Source organism: Equus caballus, chromosome 1 (assembly GCF_041296265.1).
Source record: "Equus caballus isolate H_3958 breed thoroughbred chromosome 1, TB-T2T, whole genome shotgun sequence".
In the NCBI taxonomy this organism is placed as follows: domain Eukaryota; kingdom Metazoa; phylum Chordata; class Mammalia; order Perissodactyla; family Equidae; genus Equus; species Equus caballus.
The window spans coordinates 50,574,204-50,590,228 of NC_091684.1; the positions used below are offsets into that span (position 1 = coordinate 50,574,204).

General features: G+C 37.3%; 1 protein-coding gene across 50 annotated transcripts in view; it reads right to left on the reverse strand.

The window, feature by feature from the left end:
• The window catches only part of ANK3 (ankyrin 3), a 627,813-nt gene that overhangs the window by 114,166 nt on the left and 497,622 nt on the right, over positions 1 to 16,025 (reverse strand). For 30 of the 50 annotated variants that reach the window (XM_070225383.1, XM_070225455.1, XM_070225313.1 and 27 more), the window contains 5 exons: positions 10,530 to 10,628; positions 10,342 to 10,440; positions 9,710 to 9,805; positions 4,968 to 5,040; positions 4,741 to 4,803 (listed from right to left, as the gene is read on the reverse strand). In XM_070225383.1, coding sequence (XP_070081484.1) covers positions 4,741 to 4,803; positions 4,968 to 5,040; positions 9,710 to 9,805; positions 10,342 to 10,440; positions 10,530 to 10,628 — 430 coding nt within the window. The remainder of the gene's footprint in view (positions 1 to 4,740; positions 4,804 to 4,967; positions 5,041 to 9,709; positions 9,806 to 10,341; positions 10,441 to 10,529; positions 10,629 to 16,025) is intronic. The other 20 variants (XM_070225362.1, XM_070225335.1, XM_070225429.1 and 17 more) reach the window with 1 other exon arrangement.

The following is a 16,025-nucleotide window of genomic DNA, read 5'->3' on the forward strand; positions in this document are numbered from 1 at the left end:
GGCTTCTTCCCAGATCTAGAGAGCTAAAAACATAATGGTCGGATTTATTTATGAGTCTGATTAGGATAACAAGATAGTCTGAGGCATTCAGTGAGGAGGGGGTCCTACAGGGGGTTTTCCTGGTTGTTTTCTTGATATCCGGCTTCACGTTTCCCAAAGTAATTTCCCCTCCTTCTTTGAGTTTCAGATTGTGCCAAGTCAAATTCTACTTATTCTCTCCTGACTGAGAATACTTGGATATGTTTATGAAAACTACTTGCTTTGAATTCTTAATCTATTCTAAATTGTGTTTGTATTTATTTTACTTGAATTTGCATCTTGGTCTGCATATTCTTTTGCCAAGATGGTCAGAGGAAGGTATACCACTTCCACTGTAGTCTCATCAAGGTCTTTAACAAATAATTACTATTACTGGGTGATAATTTCCAAAAGCATTTGTTCCTTTTCCTAAGCACATTTTTTTAGACACTTCAAAAATACATTCTTGGGTTCTGTATATAAGAAAACAAATCATGTTAGAGTAGCCATGGAAGAGGTGATCTAAAACCACAGATTGTCACATCTGTCTTCTTGTTCACCTCTGCCACTCAGCTGGTTGGGCAAGCCACTCGACGTTTATTTGGATTTTGCTTCCTCATCAGTATAATGGTGAGCATGTGCTACATGATACTGAGCCACCCTTCAGTTCTTTGAAATCTGTGGATTCAATTTCCTGTGGCTTCCACTGGGCACTGGATTTGGCACAAAGGTGAGCTGGGCATGACTCTCCTCACCCTTGATGTCACTCTAACATCTGATGAAATTTTATTGCTTTATTATATCTCAAACCTATACTTATCAATAATTATTTCTACTGCACATGTACTTAGCCTCTTACTTTTTTCTTTTAATATTTCTTTTCAGGATCAAATGTGTCTGCATTTGATCCTGAGAGAGATTTTGCAGCCTTATCAAAATTGTGAGTAGCTAAGAATTAAATAATTCTTCCCAGGAAGCATTTGTCTCACCCAGTTGTCTCATAATCCTTTTTCATAAAGCTGCCTTTTTGGTTTTTACTTTCCATGGCTTAATTCCATTTCTCATTATGTTCCATCTATAGTCTTTAAATCTGTTACTATAACCCAACTCATTAGAATTCTGCAAGCTAAAATAACATTTTATGCATGTAAAAAAAATTTCCAAAATATATTTTATAGGAATTTACAATTTAAAATCAGCATTGAACCAAAGCCACCTGTGAAATCTCCTGGGAGGGGTACCCAAACTAGAATACAACTTGAACCTTAATTTCAATTTTCTTCTCTCCTTCCTCCGTCCCTCCCTCCCTCCCATCCACTCTCCTTTCTTTCCTTCTTCCTATCTCTCCTCTCTCTTTCATCTTTTCTTTTCTTTCTTTTTAATTATAAACAGACTCGCAAAACATAAGAATATAACCAGCACTAGAATCAAGATATTAGTTTGTATGTAGATTAACTTTATATGTATGTAACATATTATCTGGGAAAGAAGACAGTAGAGCATTAAGATCTTTGTGCATCGGTCTGCCCCCCGAGGAGCTCTGCTTACCCCTCACCTGCGTAACGTGTGGGCTTACCCCCCTGCCTTAGAGAAGACTGCTTTATCTCCTTTTCTTCCACTGCTCTGCGTTGCTAGTACTTCGACCTTTGTCAACTCTGTAACTTGGTTCCATTGTTCCCCTAGGTCATTAATTGATAACATAGTCTAACCTTGTTTTTCTGAATTTTTTTTGTGTGTGTGTGAAATTAATCCAAACACTCTTTCACCTTTACTAATTTCTCATAGTGGACCTAAGAAAGGAGAAAACAAAGAAACAGGAAAAGAGAAAGAAGGAGAAGGAAAAGACACTGTTTCCTTAGTATTTATTCAATTTTTATAATTTAGGATTAAAATTATATTTTCCCATATTACAAACTCATTCTTCTTTTCTTTCTTGAGAAAAATTGGCAGTATACGTTGCATATTATTTCGATTTGCTTGTAAAAGCCATTGATAGCCTCAGCACCAAAGGATACCAGTGTGATGATGTCCTACTAGTTCTTATAGAGAGAGATATCTACAACACGCTTGTGGTTTCATCGAAATAAACATTTGCTCCTATCCATAAGGGCTTACTGAAACAAGCAGCACCAAATCCAATTACAGTGGCAAAGCTCCAGCAAGACTATCCGGCAAGTGAGTCAGATGTAAAAACTATCATTAAAGTTGCAGGGGTCCTTTTAGAATTAAAATTTCAAAATGATTTGTTTTGGGATTTGGAGGAATATAAAAATGCTAGGTTATGCAGCAGAGAATGATGTAAATACATGATAGGGCAAATCTGGCTTACCGGAGCACATGCAAGCAAAATTTAGGGACTTTAGCTGATAGGAATATTAATATGTCAAATTAAGTGTACGCTATAACCTCAAAATATCTTAGTCTTCAATAATACATTTTTAATATATTCCATGGACAAAGCAATAACCCTGCTACACTCTGCTTTAATCAGACTACACCTAGAATATAGTGTTCAGTTCTGGCCACCTCAATTTGAGATGGATATAGACTTATTGAAATGTACATAGGAGACTGACCATGATGGTGAGGGAGCAGTGGAAGGAAGTGGTGATAATATGCCTGGAGGAAAAAAAACTAAGAAAAAATATGGAAGTGTTTTTAAATATTGGAAAGATTGTTACAGAGAAGAGGCAGATTTTGTTTTAAATAGTTCCAAATATATCAGAGCCTGAATCAATGAGTAGAAGCCTGAATCAATGAGAAGGATGCTCAATAAAATGAAGAATTTTTGAAGTCATAGTTGTTCAAAATGGAATAGGCAGTCTGAGAATGAGAGGATTCCCATCATTGAGGCATTTGGGCAAAGGGCCTCCTAAGCAGAAGATTCTACAGAGGTAATTTCAGCACTGGATGGTTGTTGCTCAGATTGAATGACCTTTAAGCAACCCCTTTCAACATTAAATTCTACAACATTATGAAATCAAAAGCCATTTGATTCCAACAGCCCGTGTACACATCCGTAAAGCAAATGGCCAAGTTTAAAGAAAGATGGATAAAACGAGAATTAAAATTTGCTTATTAATTTCAAATTCCCAAACTGAGATAAACCTAAAGGAAATGACTGTCATTTCTAGTTAAACAGCTAAATGAATTATCTTCCAATTAAGAGATTCAAAATTTCTCCTTTTTTGAAGTTATTTAGTTAGTTATCCACATGTAAAGGCTGTTATATAGTCCATTCAAACTTAGCCTCTCATCGGTGTGGCTATTTTGGGATATTCTAAAAACTAGCAAGTTTTTAGGTCTGTGATTTTCATATTATATTTCATAATAATTTCATTTGAAAAATGTACTTTTGACATTGTTTTGTGTGTATACACATCTATGTGAGAACATCATTTTTCTTTTACCTTTTGCACATAAGAAATTACTCTGAAAATGTTGCATTAGAAGACACTGAAATATAATATGACAGTAAGACATACTACTCAAAGTTCTAAAGACGATACAAATATTATCCGTTTGGGGATAAACAGAGGTAAACATATAGTTGATGTTTTAGAGAAAAAGAAAGAAAAATGATGAGTAAAAGCCTGTAACATTTATCAAAAGAAAATTTACAAACAATGAAACAGGCCCTCCCAGGTCCCCAAAAGACATCAGGGCATTAGCTTTTTTAGATGCAGTCCCCAGCCACAATGCACTTACAGTAGGCAGTCATTGGACATTGAGAAAGCTAAAGTGACTTTGGACCAGGTAAGTTTTTCCACTATTTAGGTTTTCAATAAAATTTTTGCAAATCAAAGAAGGAACTGGTAATTAAAATAGGGAAGATTACCTAAAGGCAGAGAAAGACTAGCAACAGTAAGACTGACCCAAGAGAAAAATACTGCATGAGAGATGGCAAACAGAGGGAGCAATACGATAGAGTAGTTTTGGAGAGTCAAATAATGCAACAAAGAAAAATAAATATAAATTCTGTAAGTAAACATTTCATTATTTGAACAAATCTCCAAAAATTGCCATCTTCATAATATTCATTCATCGTAAAAATGCTAGTTGTCCAATGAAACTTTTAAAGATGTCACTGATTAATATCTCTTTATATCAAGACCTGGTCACATGTCTTGATTTTAAGTAAGGCAGAAAACGAAGTTTCTTTTAAGAACATGAAGTATAGCTACAATCATTTATATTTTGATCTCTTTCAAGAAATCAATATTAAAAATTTATATTTTGAAAGAGTTTTGTTCAGGCTGAGTTTTCTTATTAGTTCAAGATCAAAAGCTGCTTTTGCTGCAAAGCTTAGAGTAAATCTTAGAATGGACATTTAATCCCCTACCTATAAGGATAAGGATACCTTCTCTTACATAAAAAATATTTTAGCTATATACCTTAATCAGTTTTCCCTTTCTAGATTTTCAGATGTAAACAATAAAAACATCAATTTTCTGCTTAATAGAAACAAATAGAAAGTAATCCAGATAATTAGTGACACTTGTATTTTCAAATGGGGAAAATGGGTTCAAGGAGAGGTGATTCAAAGAGACTAAAAGAAGACAATCAGTAATACCACATACGCGCTGTTTCAATGGTACATAAATTAGTAATCTCAAGATAAAATGAAAAGTTAGTAACTCAAGGAAGTGTTACATTTCAAAGATAAGAAATGGAAGATAAAGCTGGTAGTTAAGTTTCATCACAATAAATATTTGCAAATACCTTCTTCAACATCTGAGATATATTCACCATCACTGAGCATTTCAGGGGCGTTGGCTTTACGAACTGCATGATTTAAGTGAACAGTATAAGTGGGTGAAAAATGCATACTCTTGATACTACAACAAAGCATTTTAATGTTTTTAAAAATATTTTTACAATGAACTTTCTTCAGGAAACAATTCCACAGTCCTTCTTACTAATTATGAACTCAAAGGACGTTTTCATACCTTCGTCATCGGACATGTCAAGAACTTCATTCATCGTTTCTGGAACATTCATTTTGTGCTTCTCTGTGATAGTCTAATAACAAAAAAAAGCAGTCACTTTAGTGTGAGCAGACTGCACATTTTAATGAGACTATTCATTTCTTCCTAAATTAACCATTTGGTTTATTGTGGGACTTATGCATTGAATATCTTGATACCCCCACGTATAAAACGACATCAAAATTGTCCGTTAGTAGTGTTAAGGTCCTCACCATAGACACAGCAGAGAAAGACTACAAGGAGAAACAACTCTAGTGGCAAAGCACACTAGCTTAAAACATTTAGGTCCCTAATAAGGCTTTTCAAAGGGAAAGAGAAGAGAGATATTGCCTGTCCTACTCCATTGCGATACTTTTTCATGGTCTGATGAACCTGCCTCCTCATTCCACTAAGGGCCTTAGCTGAAGATAAGCCAAAAGAATGGCAAGCCATAGGTCTTTATTACTTGCGCCAAGCCAGCCACTTCTCCTCCTATGTGTACATTTGAATTTCTAGAATAAATCAAAATATTAAAATTGCCTAAATTATATAAATTTTACAATTCTGTGTATGAAAAAATGTTTTAGAGGTATTACATTCGCAAGATCATTTTAATCTCCACAAAATCTTAACGAATAGTATATTATAAAGAGCTTACTGAATCTTTTACTTGCTCTGATAACTTTTTACCTCTATAGATTATATTGATCCAAAAGACACTGACAGCATACTTGCTAGAAAATCTTAATGACAATGTTTTAGTTTCAAAATGAGTCTTTTAATTCTGAGCATATGAAAGACTAACGGTACAAGAGAGGATACACATTTAAATAAGGCAACTGAAAAAAAGCTAGGCTTAAAACTAAGAAAGTGTACAAATTCATTGTTTCTTAGGGACAATACTTAGTAAACGTGATTTACCCTCCCTGTCCTCAGTTATCATGTTAAAATAAAGCATTGTTTGGCGCCTCTTCCGGTATGTAATACTGCAAGTGAACAGTTTTTAAAAATAAACTTTAATTTTAGAACAGTTTTAGATTTATACAAAAATTGTGAAGATAGTACAGAGTTCACTGTTTCCCCTATTTTTTTTTTTTTACTATATTTTCTTTTTTTAAATTGGGATATAGTTGAAATATAACATTAGCTTCAGGTGTACAACATAATGATTCAATATTTTTATATATTGCAAAATGATCACCACAATAAGTCTGGTGACCATCCATCACCACACAGTTACAAATTTTTTTTTTCTTGTGATGACAACTTTTAAGATCTATTCTCTTGGCAACTTTCACATATACAATATGGTATTAACTATAGTCACTATACTGTCCATTACAGTATTTATTTTATAAGTGGAAGTTTGTACCTTTTGACCACCTTCACCCATTTTGTCCACCCCTCACCCCCCACCTCCGGCGACCACTAATCTGTTCTCCATATCTATGAGTTCAGAGTTTTTTGTGGGTTTTTTTGTTTTGTTCTGTTTTTTAAATTCCACATGTCAGTGAGATGATGCGGTATTTGTCTTCCTTTGGCTTATTTCACTTAGCAGAATGCCTTCAAGGTCCATCTGTGTTGTAGCAAGCATTTCCCCTATTTTTAACGTCTTATGTTAGTATGGTACATTTGTCACAATTAGTGAACCAATATTGATATATTATTATTAATTAAAGTCTGTATTTTAATTTTATTCTGATTTCCTTAGTTTTTACGAAATGTCCATTTTCTGTTCCAGGATCCCATCTAGGATATCATATTATCTTTAGCTGTCATGCCTCCTTAGGCTCCTCTGGCTGTGACAGTTTCTCAGGCCTTCCTTGTTTTTAACGTCCTTGACAGTTTTGAGGTGAACTGGTCAGTTATTTTGTAGACTGTTCCTCAACTGGGATTTGTCTCCTGTTTTTTTCCTGATTAGATTGTGGTTATATGCTTTGGGGAGGAAGACTGCAGAGGTAAAGTGCTATTTTTCATCCCATCATATCAAGGGTACATATCATCAACATGATTTGCCACTGTTGATGTTGACCTTGGTCACCTGTCTGACACAGTGTTTGTCAGGTTTCTCCACTGTAAAGTTACTCTATTCCACCTCTTTCCACACTGTTTTCTTTGGAAGGAAGTCACTATGCTCAACCCACATTTCAGCAGAGGGGAAGTATATCCCACCTCCTTAAAGGTGAAGAATTTTCATAAATTATTTGGAATGATTTTGCCTGAGAAATTTGTCTCTTCTTATTTAATCATTTATTTGTATCAGTATAGACTCATGGATATCTTCTACTTTGCGCTATACTCCAATACTATTTTATTTATTTTTGCTCAAATTGTTCCAGTTTTGGCCATCGGGAACTCTTTCAGTTGATTCCTGAGTCCCTTTGACATATCCCCATCATTTTGTGCATGTGTTTGTTTATTTACTTATTTCTGGGGGGAGGATTGCTTACTTTTTGGCATTACAAGATGTTCCAGGCTGATCTTGTATATTTCCTGCCTCAGTTCTAGATTCAGCCATTTCTTCAAGGAGCTCTGACCTTTACTAGAGAATGGTATTGGAAACCAATAACTGAGTGCTAGATGTGCTCTGCTCACTGCTATTAGGGGAACTGAATATTTTAATCAGTAAAATTTAAACAGCTTAATTCATATCTTTTGAATATCAGCTTCTAGCCACTCCGTTTCCTATGTTGCCGTGATTGTAATGTCACTAACTAAAGCATCTTTCTCAGAATTGCCACATCATACATTGTACTCATATGGAAGATGCAGTCTTCTTTTTAAGGCTTTTGAAAAACTGAAGTCTGATTATGGAGACAATGGCTGCTGGGGCTCCAGTAACTGGCTGTGCAAAGATCCACTTGTGGTGAAGGCTGCACTGTGTTCAGTGAGCTTAAGATCATAGACTGCACCCTGAATTGTGTCAGTCCTGGTCTAAGCTAGACTACATGGAATGTCGGAAGCAGGGCTGACAAGGTGGTGTCTCAGCTTGAAATTAAGTCTCAAATACCACAATGCTGGAGTAAGTCTTAAAGACTATGATGGATGCGTTTCTCGTCAATGTGAGCATCTCGCTCTGTGGAAGCCTCATTTACTTCATTAGGCAAACTGGACCTTTCCTGTTAGCCTGGGTCCTGTCTTCTCTCTCTTGCCAAAAGTCACCAACCAAGTCGGCTGATGACATTGAGAGTGAAATGGCGTGGCTCGCATTTATGTTCTGTCTTTCACTAGGAACTGGGGCCTCGAAAACCTTCACTTTGAGTTAATTTCCTGAGGCTGTAACTTTACTTTCTCTGTCTGTACTTTTATTTTCTCCTAAAGCTTTTTTGATATGAATAAACATTTTGAACTTTCCTAACGGGTGAGAAATTCATTTACATTCAATCAAATAAGATTTGTATTTTGAATCATTATACAAGTTTCAATTCTCTAACACTGAAACAGCAGTGTATATCTTTACTGCAGTGGCTTCAAATCTTTTCTAGCATTGTGACGCTTGGCCATTTTAACATCTTGTCCTCCCCCGCTCCTTCCCCACTCCAGAGAGAGCTACATGGAATATCTATAAAATTAACATTAATAAACATTATTTGTTCAAACTCTTTTCTTGAGAATTTAATAATAAAGTTTAAGATAATGAAATACTCAAGGTATATGAAAGCACTATGTGGGGATTTGTCTCTTACACAAACTATACTTTGAGGTTAGAAATGTGCGCAGGTTGATAGCCACTGCACAGTCCATTAAAGCTAATGTTGTCTCTTTTATGCATTACGAAACTTTTCTCTTGTGATCCGCAGGCTTTGTTTGAAAGCCTGCAGGTAGCTACAGAGCCCCTCAACCCATGTTCTTTATATGAAGCACTGTGTATACAAACTGTTTGCAGATGCTAACTACGGCTTCCTTCATGTTGGAAGGTGGTGGGTAACAAAAAGAGGCAGAGCTGATAATTCCAAATGTTCTAGAGCCCTAAATTTACATTGTACTGAGTCAATCTTAGGCCTGTGTGTTGAATCATGGAGTCAGGAATAACTCAAATAAGCCTGTGATATGGTGCAATAGCTGCTCTTGATTCCAAAATTACCAAATCCTGAAGTGGTTCAATGGCGCCAGATTGGGTTGAAATGAAATGATGTGTCCTAGAGGCTGCAGCTTGTAAAAACGTATGCGATGCAATAAGACCTCCTGGTAAAGATTTACTTTAAATTTTAATAAAACATCCTATTGTTTTTCCTATGAAAACTCCAATTGGTGAATGGAAGAGGACTGAGAGTGGTGGTAAAATCAATTTTGATCCTATCTCTAATGTTTTATTTTTATAACAATGTAAGTTGTTTTTTATAATAATACCAATGTATCCATCATCATTTGTGAGTTAAAACATTTTAAAGAACTAACTGAGACTTTTCAACTTTCTTACATTGCCAAAGAAGGATGTTAAAACATTTCTGCCTTCATTTCATTAAAAATAATTTATATTAAAACAAATAAATAAATACAGTTAGCTTTACATAGAACTAAAGGAATTTTTCATGTTTTGAATTTTTCTTAAAATCAGAAATGAGTTTGATATGCTGACTGCCAACAATGAAGTGACAGCATTTGGAAACATGGCACTTAGTCTATGAATGGAGGAAAGAAGGTTCATCTCTGAAAAACTCTAGAAAATTCTACTGTCTGTGAACTGGCGCTTAGGGCAGTGGGGTCCAGCATCCATTACTTACAGTCGTGGTCACTGTCTCTTCAGTCACCACCTTCAGGGTGTCGACCACTGAGATGTAGCCAAGCCGCCGGGCAATGGCCAGGGCAGTGTTCCCATTCTGGCAGAAGGGAAACGTGAACAAAGAATTAAGAAGTCATTCCACATGTCTCCGAGCCTGTGTGTTTCCACACATTTCGTCTATACAAAAGGTAAGGCCTGTGTCTCATCAGTCCCATCCCATTGTCATACATGAAATGCTGTTTCATGAGAGTCATGCCTTACACAAAACCCACCTAACCTGTTCGCACTCAGCCCACAGAGTCTGCACTGCTACACACGGAATCCAAGAGGCTTTTTAATGTTCTAAGCAATCAAGGAAACAAACTTGTAGTTCTAGTTATATACATAGATACTTCCTACCAGGTGGCAAAGGATTAGTAATTTTTAAGTATGAAACACTAATCACATTTCTCCCTCTCTGGACAGCTCACAACAATATAGTTATTGTCCTTTTCCTTCATTGTATGGAATGCTCTGCTTATGCCTACTAATGAAAGTAAAAGAGGAACAGTGATGCACAACAAAAAACGTAAGAAGACACCAGCACCCAGGCCCATCCCCTCCCTCTTCCCTTAGCTGGCCCTTCGCCCTTACCACAGTGAGCTCATTGGGGGAGGCATTGTTCTGAAGCAAGACATTGATTATATGCGTATGTCCCTGCTGGGCTGCTTGATGTAACGGTGTATACCCATTCTGTAGAAGGAAGATGGAAGAAATGACTCTTGCCTTCCTTGGACACAACATCAACGATTTTGGTGGATACAAAGGAGAAAGGAGTTTACCTTTGTTTTGGCGTTAACTTTTGCAGAATGCTGGAGCAGGAAATTAACAATCTTGATGTTTCCATAGTGGCAGCCCACATGTAGTGGTGTGTATCCCATCTGTAATTATATTTTTTTAAAAAGGAAACATCATGAGTATACTTTTAGTAAGAGCTATCCTGAATAGAAGCAAAATTGTTATTTAACCTTTCTTTTTGAGCTTGGCAAAAATAGCTTTTTTTCCCTGTATCAAAAAAACAAGCCCTGATAATCCTCAGGCTAGTCGTAGGTATATATAACAACACCATCTCACATGTAAACAGTTATTTAACTTCCCAAAGCGCTCTCTCTTGCATCACCTCATTTTATTTTCATAACAGCTTTGCATCAGCTCCTTTTATTCTCATAACAACTTTTAAAGATAGGAAGGAAAGATGGAGCAATCGACAGCCTAGACAGACTGATTCAGTGGCTTCTTGTTCAGGATTAGAGGAGTGTTCTGTGGATAGACTTGTCCTGGAACTTACTGAACACATCACTCTCCAAAAACTCTTTAAAATAGAGGTTAAAAAACATGAAGTGGCTAAATGATAATGCAAGGCAGTCGATGATTATCAGATTGCATGACAGAGATCGGAAGCACAGAAACACTAAAGCAGAAGAGGCTGGTGTGAGTTCAGGAGGTCTGAGCAGTATGAACCTCATCTAGGTACACATGCTATAGTTAGACTCCTTCCTATGTAACTAGAGTCCCACAGTCTGCATACCACTGATTGAGACAAAGCAATGGATTGGTCTTCAAATTAATATCCACTGACCCCTGAGGGGCTATAAGTTCTATCTATTATAAAGCATATATATCGTGTGTGTGTGTGTATTTCAGATAAGTATTTTTAAAAATAAGGATATTCTAGATACTTCAGGTCCCTGTTCAATCTCTATTTATGATGACACTGGCAGCACCAGATCACAGAAAGGGAGAGCACTGACTTTTTAGAACATTTCTAAATGGGCATGGGGGTGCCGGTGTCCATGTTTTCAAGGGTCTGTATCTCATATCTCATGGCACTAATGTGTCTGTATGGTGACTCTGTGCTATAGACTGAATGTCCCTGTTTCTCCAAAGTTTGTAGATGGGGCCTTTGGGAGGTAATTAGGTCATGAGGGTGGCGCCATGATGAATGGGACCAGTGCCCTTATGAGAAGAGACAGGAGAGAGCTTGCCTCTTCTCTCTGTTCTCTGCCATGTGAGGATACAAAGAGAAGACGGCCATCTGCAAACAGGGAAGAGGGCCCTCACCAGACAGCAGACCTGCGAGCACCTTGATCTTGGACTTCTCAACCTCAAGAACTGTGAGAAATAAAGGTGTGTCTAGTCTATGGTATTCTTGTTACAGCAGCCTTCCCCCAAATATATACTCCTGCAAATGGGTTTTTTGGAATTTGAAAAGGGGATGCCTAGACCACAGCCAATTGTGCAAGGTGAAGACACTTCACCAAAGATGTGCTGCCCTAAAGAGCTGACTCTGGTCAAGATCTGTTCCACAGACTGAATTGTCAGTGCCCCCATGCTGAGCAGACTCCTGCTGAGAAGCTCATCATAACCACATGTATATGAGCCCGACTCACAACCCCTAAAGCCACTTCATGCACAGTGAAGGATATGCCTTTATATGACCAGAATCTACTTGCCTGCTTTGCAGGTTCTTTCTTGGTGCTGAGGAACTCAGGATACTGCATTAGGGATCAGAAGGCTGCTTAGTGAGGGAGGCATGGAAATAGTTTTCTCCAATCAGTTCTCAGTACAATTAGCTTAACTGATTGAAATAACATTATTCTCCAAATTAGTGGTAGAGGATTGATCTCAACTCAAAAAATATAGAAAATATTTTAAAAATCTAAATGTTAAGGAACTCGAAGTTTTTAGTGAACTTGCCTAAGCAATGTTGTGATAGTTTCCAATGGCTGTTGTGCTAAATGTATTAATTAGATTTTCTTAGGTATTAAATCATTTAAAGTATTCAATGTATAGATTCTACTCATCCTCACAGTTTCCCATCTCACTCCTAGTAAAACCCTAAGTCATTATAATGGACTATTAGGACCAATACGATCTGGTGCCCCTGCTCCCACCTACCCCCAGCTCCCACCCATTAAGTCTCTGAGCTCATCTCTTACTAGTCTCTCCCTTGTTTGCTGTGCTGTAGGACACTGGTCTTCTTACTGTTCCAAAAATACTAAAGTTCTTTTTTTTTTGATTAAAAATACATGTGCATGACCAAGAAGCTTCAATTTGCATTCAGGAAAACCAAATTGGGACTGCTCCATTCATTGAGGGTCACAAAATTCATTGAGGGTCACAAAAAATGGCAACTTGGGCAAGTGAGTTGAGAGATGTGATTTGAGAAATTCCTTCCAACTGGCAGCAATAAATTTGGGGAAGACCAACTATTCCTTCTTGAATATCTAAGAAACAGTCATAGTTCAGATCACTGAGCAGTCTTTGCCTCTTTTTTCACTGTTGTCTATATACCATCATTAAAAGCTGAAGTTCAGTCTTCTCCTCCCTCAGGCCACACTGAAAGGTTGTATTTGCATAGGAAGAGCAAACAGGCGCAGATGGAATATTCTGGCTGGTGTTTCTGATCTGTGGCGCCCGAGCATGATATCTTATTGAGCATTAGTTGGGTGCCTCCCCACATAACATGGTTTGAGAGGGAGGGAGTAAGAAATCCACACTTAGTTCCCGCCACCCTGCCCCCTAAAATCTGCGGCTCTCTAGGAGTCTGTCCTTGGCCATCCCTGCACTTGGCATCGTCTTCTTCAGTGAACACACCCACTCAACTACAATTACTCCCTGATTTTGTTTATTTCAGTTAAAACATCTTTTTTTTCAATTTTTATGTGTTGATGCTATTGTTTTAAGGAACATCTCTCCATTGTCACATGTTACATTAAATATTACTTGATAATATGGCAGGTAAAGATCCATGGAAGGCTGTCAGATATTTTTATAAATAGCTTTTTCATAATTTTAGTTCAGTATAACGAATTGAGATTGAAAAAGTGCAGGAATTTTTCCTTTAGAAAGCAAACTCTCTGAAGATAAACTCTCAGTATCATTTCTTGAAGGTAGTATGGTTGAAAGTCTCAACACACTAAAAAGGAGAAAAAAGTCGAAAATTTTATCCTATGGTTTTCTACTTTATTGTTCACCTCAAAAATGAGTGTGGGAATAAACAAACAAACAAAAAATCTCTCAGGTATTAGAGAAAAGTCAAAGATTATGAAAGAGTCTTTTCATAAGAACGGCAAAAACTGCCATCTCTATCCCCAGCCCAGCCTATCCCACTTCTGATACCCCTTGTAGCATCTTTAACCTTTTCTCTTTCTATTGGCATCTTCCTCTCAGCCTACAAACATTCACGTTTCCATTCTTGGAAACAAAAAGCACCCCTTTCAAATATTTCTCTCCCTTCTAGGTCCATATGCTCCTAAAGCTTCTTGAAAAAAAGTCCTCTTCACTCACCGTTTCCTCCCATTCTCCCCACATCTCACCATCTCCATTACTCCAGAGAAACTGCTTTCTAAGAACCCAACTGCCGATCCAGTGCATGTGTCTGAGTGTGTCTTTACCTGACACACCTTCCTTGACAGTCTTCCGTAACTTGGAGTCCATGTCATATTCTTTCCTGATTTCCCTCCTCTCCTCTGTCAGGCCTTCTTCCACCTCCTCCAACTACCTTAAACTATCATTAATCCCAGGGGCTTTGTCTGTGATTTCCTCTACACTGTTCTTCAATTTATCACATCCACATTCACAACTTCAACTAATACATTTATTCTGACCACCCAAATCTGGATCTTTAGTCCAGACTTCCCTCCTATAACCCAGAACAAAACTTTAGTCATTTGCTGGATTTTTCTATCTGGGAGGCCTCTAGGTAATCTAAACTTCAACACCTAATGCACAGCACTCATTGTCCCCTTTCCCCAGCCAGCTGCTTCTCCTTTATGTCCTGTCTCATTGAACGGTACTTATGATCACCCAGTTACAGAAATCACTTCCTTAGATTCATCCTGAATTTCTCACTTTCCCTCAGTCCCTGTATACACAGGGTCTTCAAGTCTTATTGTTAGTACTTCTTTAAGTATTGCTTAAATTTCTCTCTTGTTTGTCAGCTTTCCATCTGTCAATCTGTTCTTTATTCTTCATCTAGACCTCAGCAACAGCCTTCGAACTGCCCCTGCTCCATGCTCTTTTACCAACTCATTTACCAATGCATTCTTTGCATTTTCTCCCAGGATCTTTCTAAACCAGATGTCTGATCTTATCACTCTTCTGTTTAAAACATTCCAAGGCTTCCTAGTGCAAATAGGATAAAAAGCTAAACTTGCTTAGCCTGGCACATTAAGGCCCTCTGAGATCTTAATTTCCAGCAGTATTTTGGGATACGCCCCCAATTTTTTCTAATGTTCCTATGATAATGAACGAGTGATAGTTTCCTTCTACACTCCCCAACTTTGTAAAAAATTCAGTTAATACCAGTAGCTCTAAAATTATTTAATTATATATGGGGTCAAAATCAGACTTTGTACTAATTAGCTATGTGACCTTACACAAGTAACTGCTTATCTGTGACTCAGTTTCCTCATCTGTAAAATAAAGATACTAATTTTACCAACCTCATGGGGTATTTGCAAGGATTAAGCAAATTAGTAACGGTAAAGTGCTTAGAACAATATCAGATATAGAGAAAAGGTAATAAATTTTGCTATTTTTATTGTCATTGTTATTATCATCTGTGTCTCTTTATTTAGAAATGAGGACAAAGAATATATCACCCAGGTAAGAATTTGGCAACTCACAGGAGCTCTAGAAATGAACAGGAAATGAGTAAGTATCAAATAAAAACTTTTCATGATTTTACACACATTTAAATAAATCTAATTTAACGATTAACCCACTAATCAGTACTGCTGAGAATCAGTTCTTCAGTATGTTTCAGGATGGTCTAAATAAAATGCTCCCGGAGATTATCCTTTTAAAATGCAAAAGGCATGGCTTCATTTCAGCTGAACAACATGGGCTATTAGATCCTGTGGCCAGCAGCACAATTTAGTCTGAACTGATCTGGTGAACTTCAAATACAAAGTGAGGAGGAGGTGCAGAGGGGTGGAAAGCCAGTGGGAAGCCTGCAAAAGCCATTTCAGGATTTTCTAGTGTTTTCCCTACAGGAGAAAAGAGCTCTTGATGTTGTCATTACTACAATTTTTTAATTTAAGCTAATGAATCGAATGGTACCATACATTCCACCAGTGGGCTGCCTGGGGATGTCCTCTTTACTAGTAAGAATTTGGAGGTTCATGGGATATAACAAACTCTTGTTCACAAGGTTAAGGAGCAAGTCCAAGCAACCCATCTCATCTCTCTCTGCTCTATTCAAGTATGGGATGATCACAGCCTCACTTACTTTTGGTGCTGTGATCTTTGCTGAGAAGAAAAGGGAAGGGAAA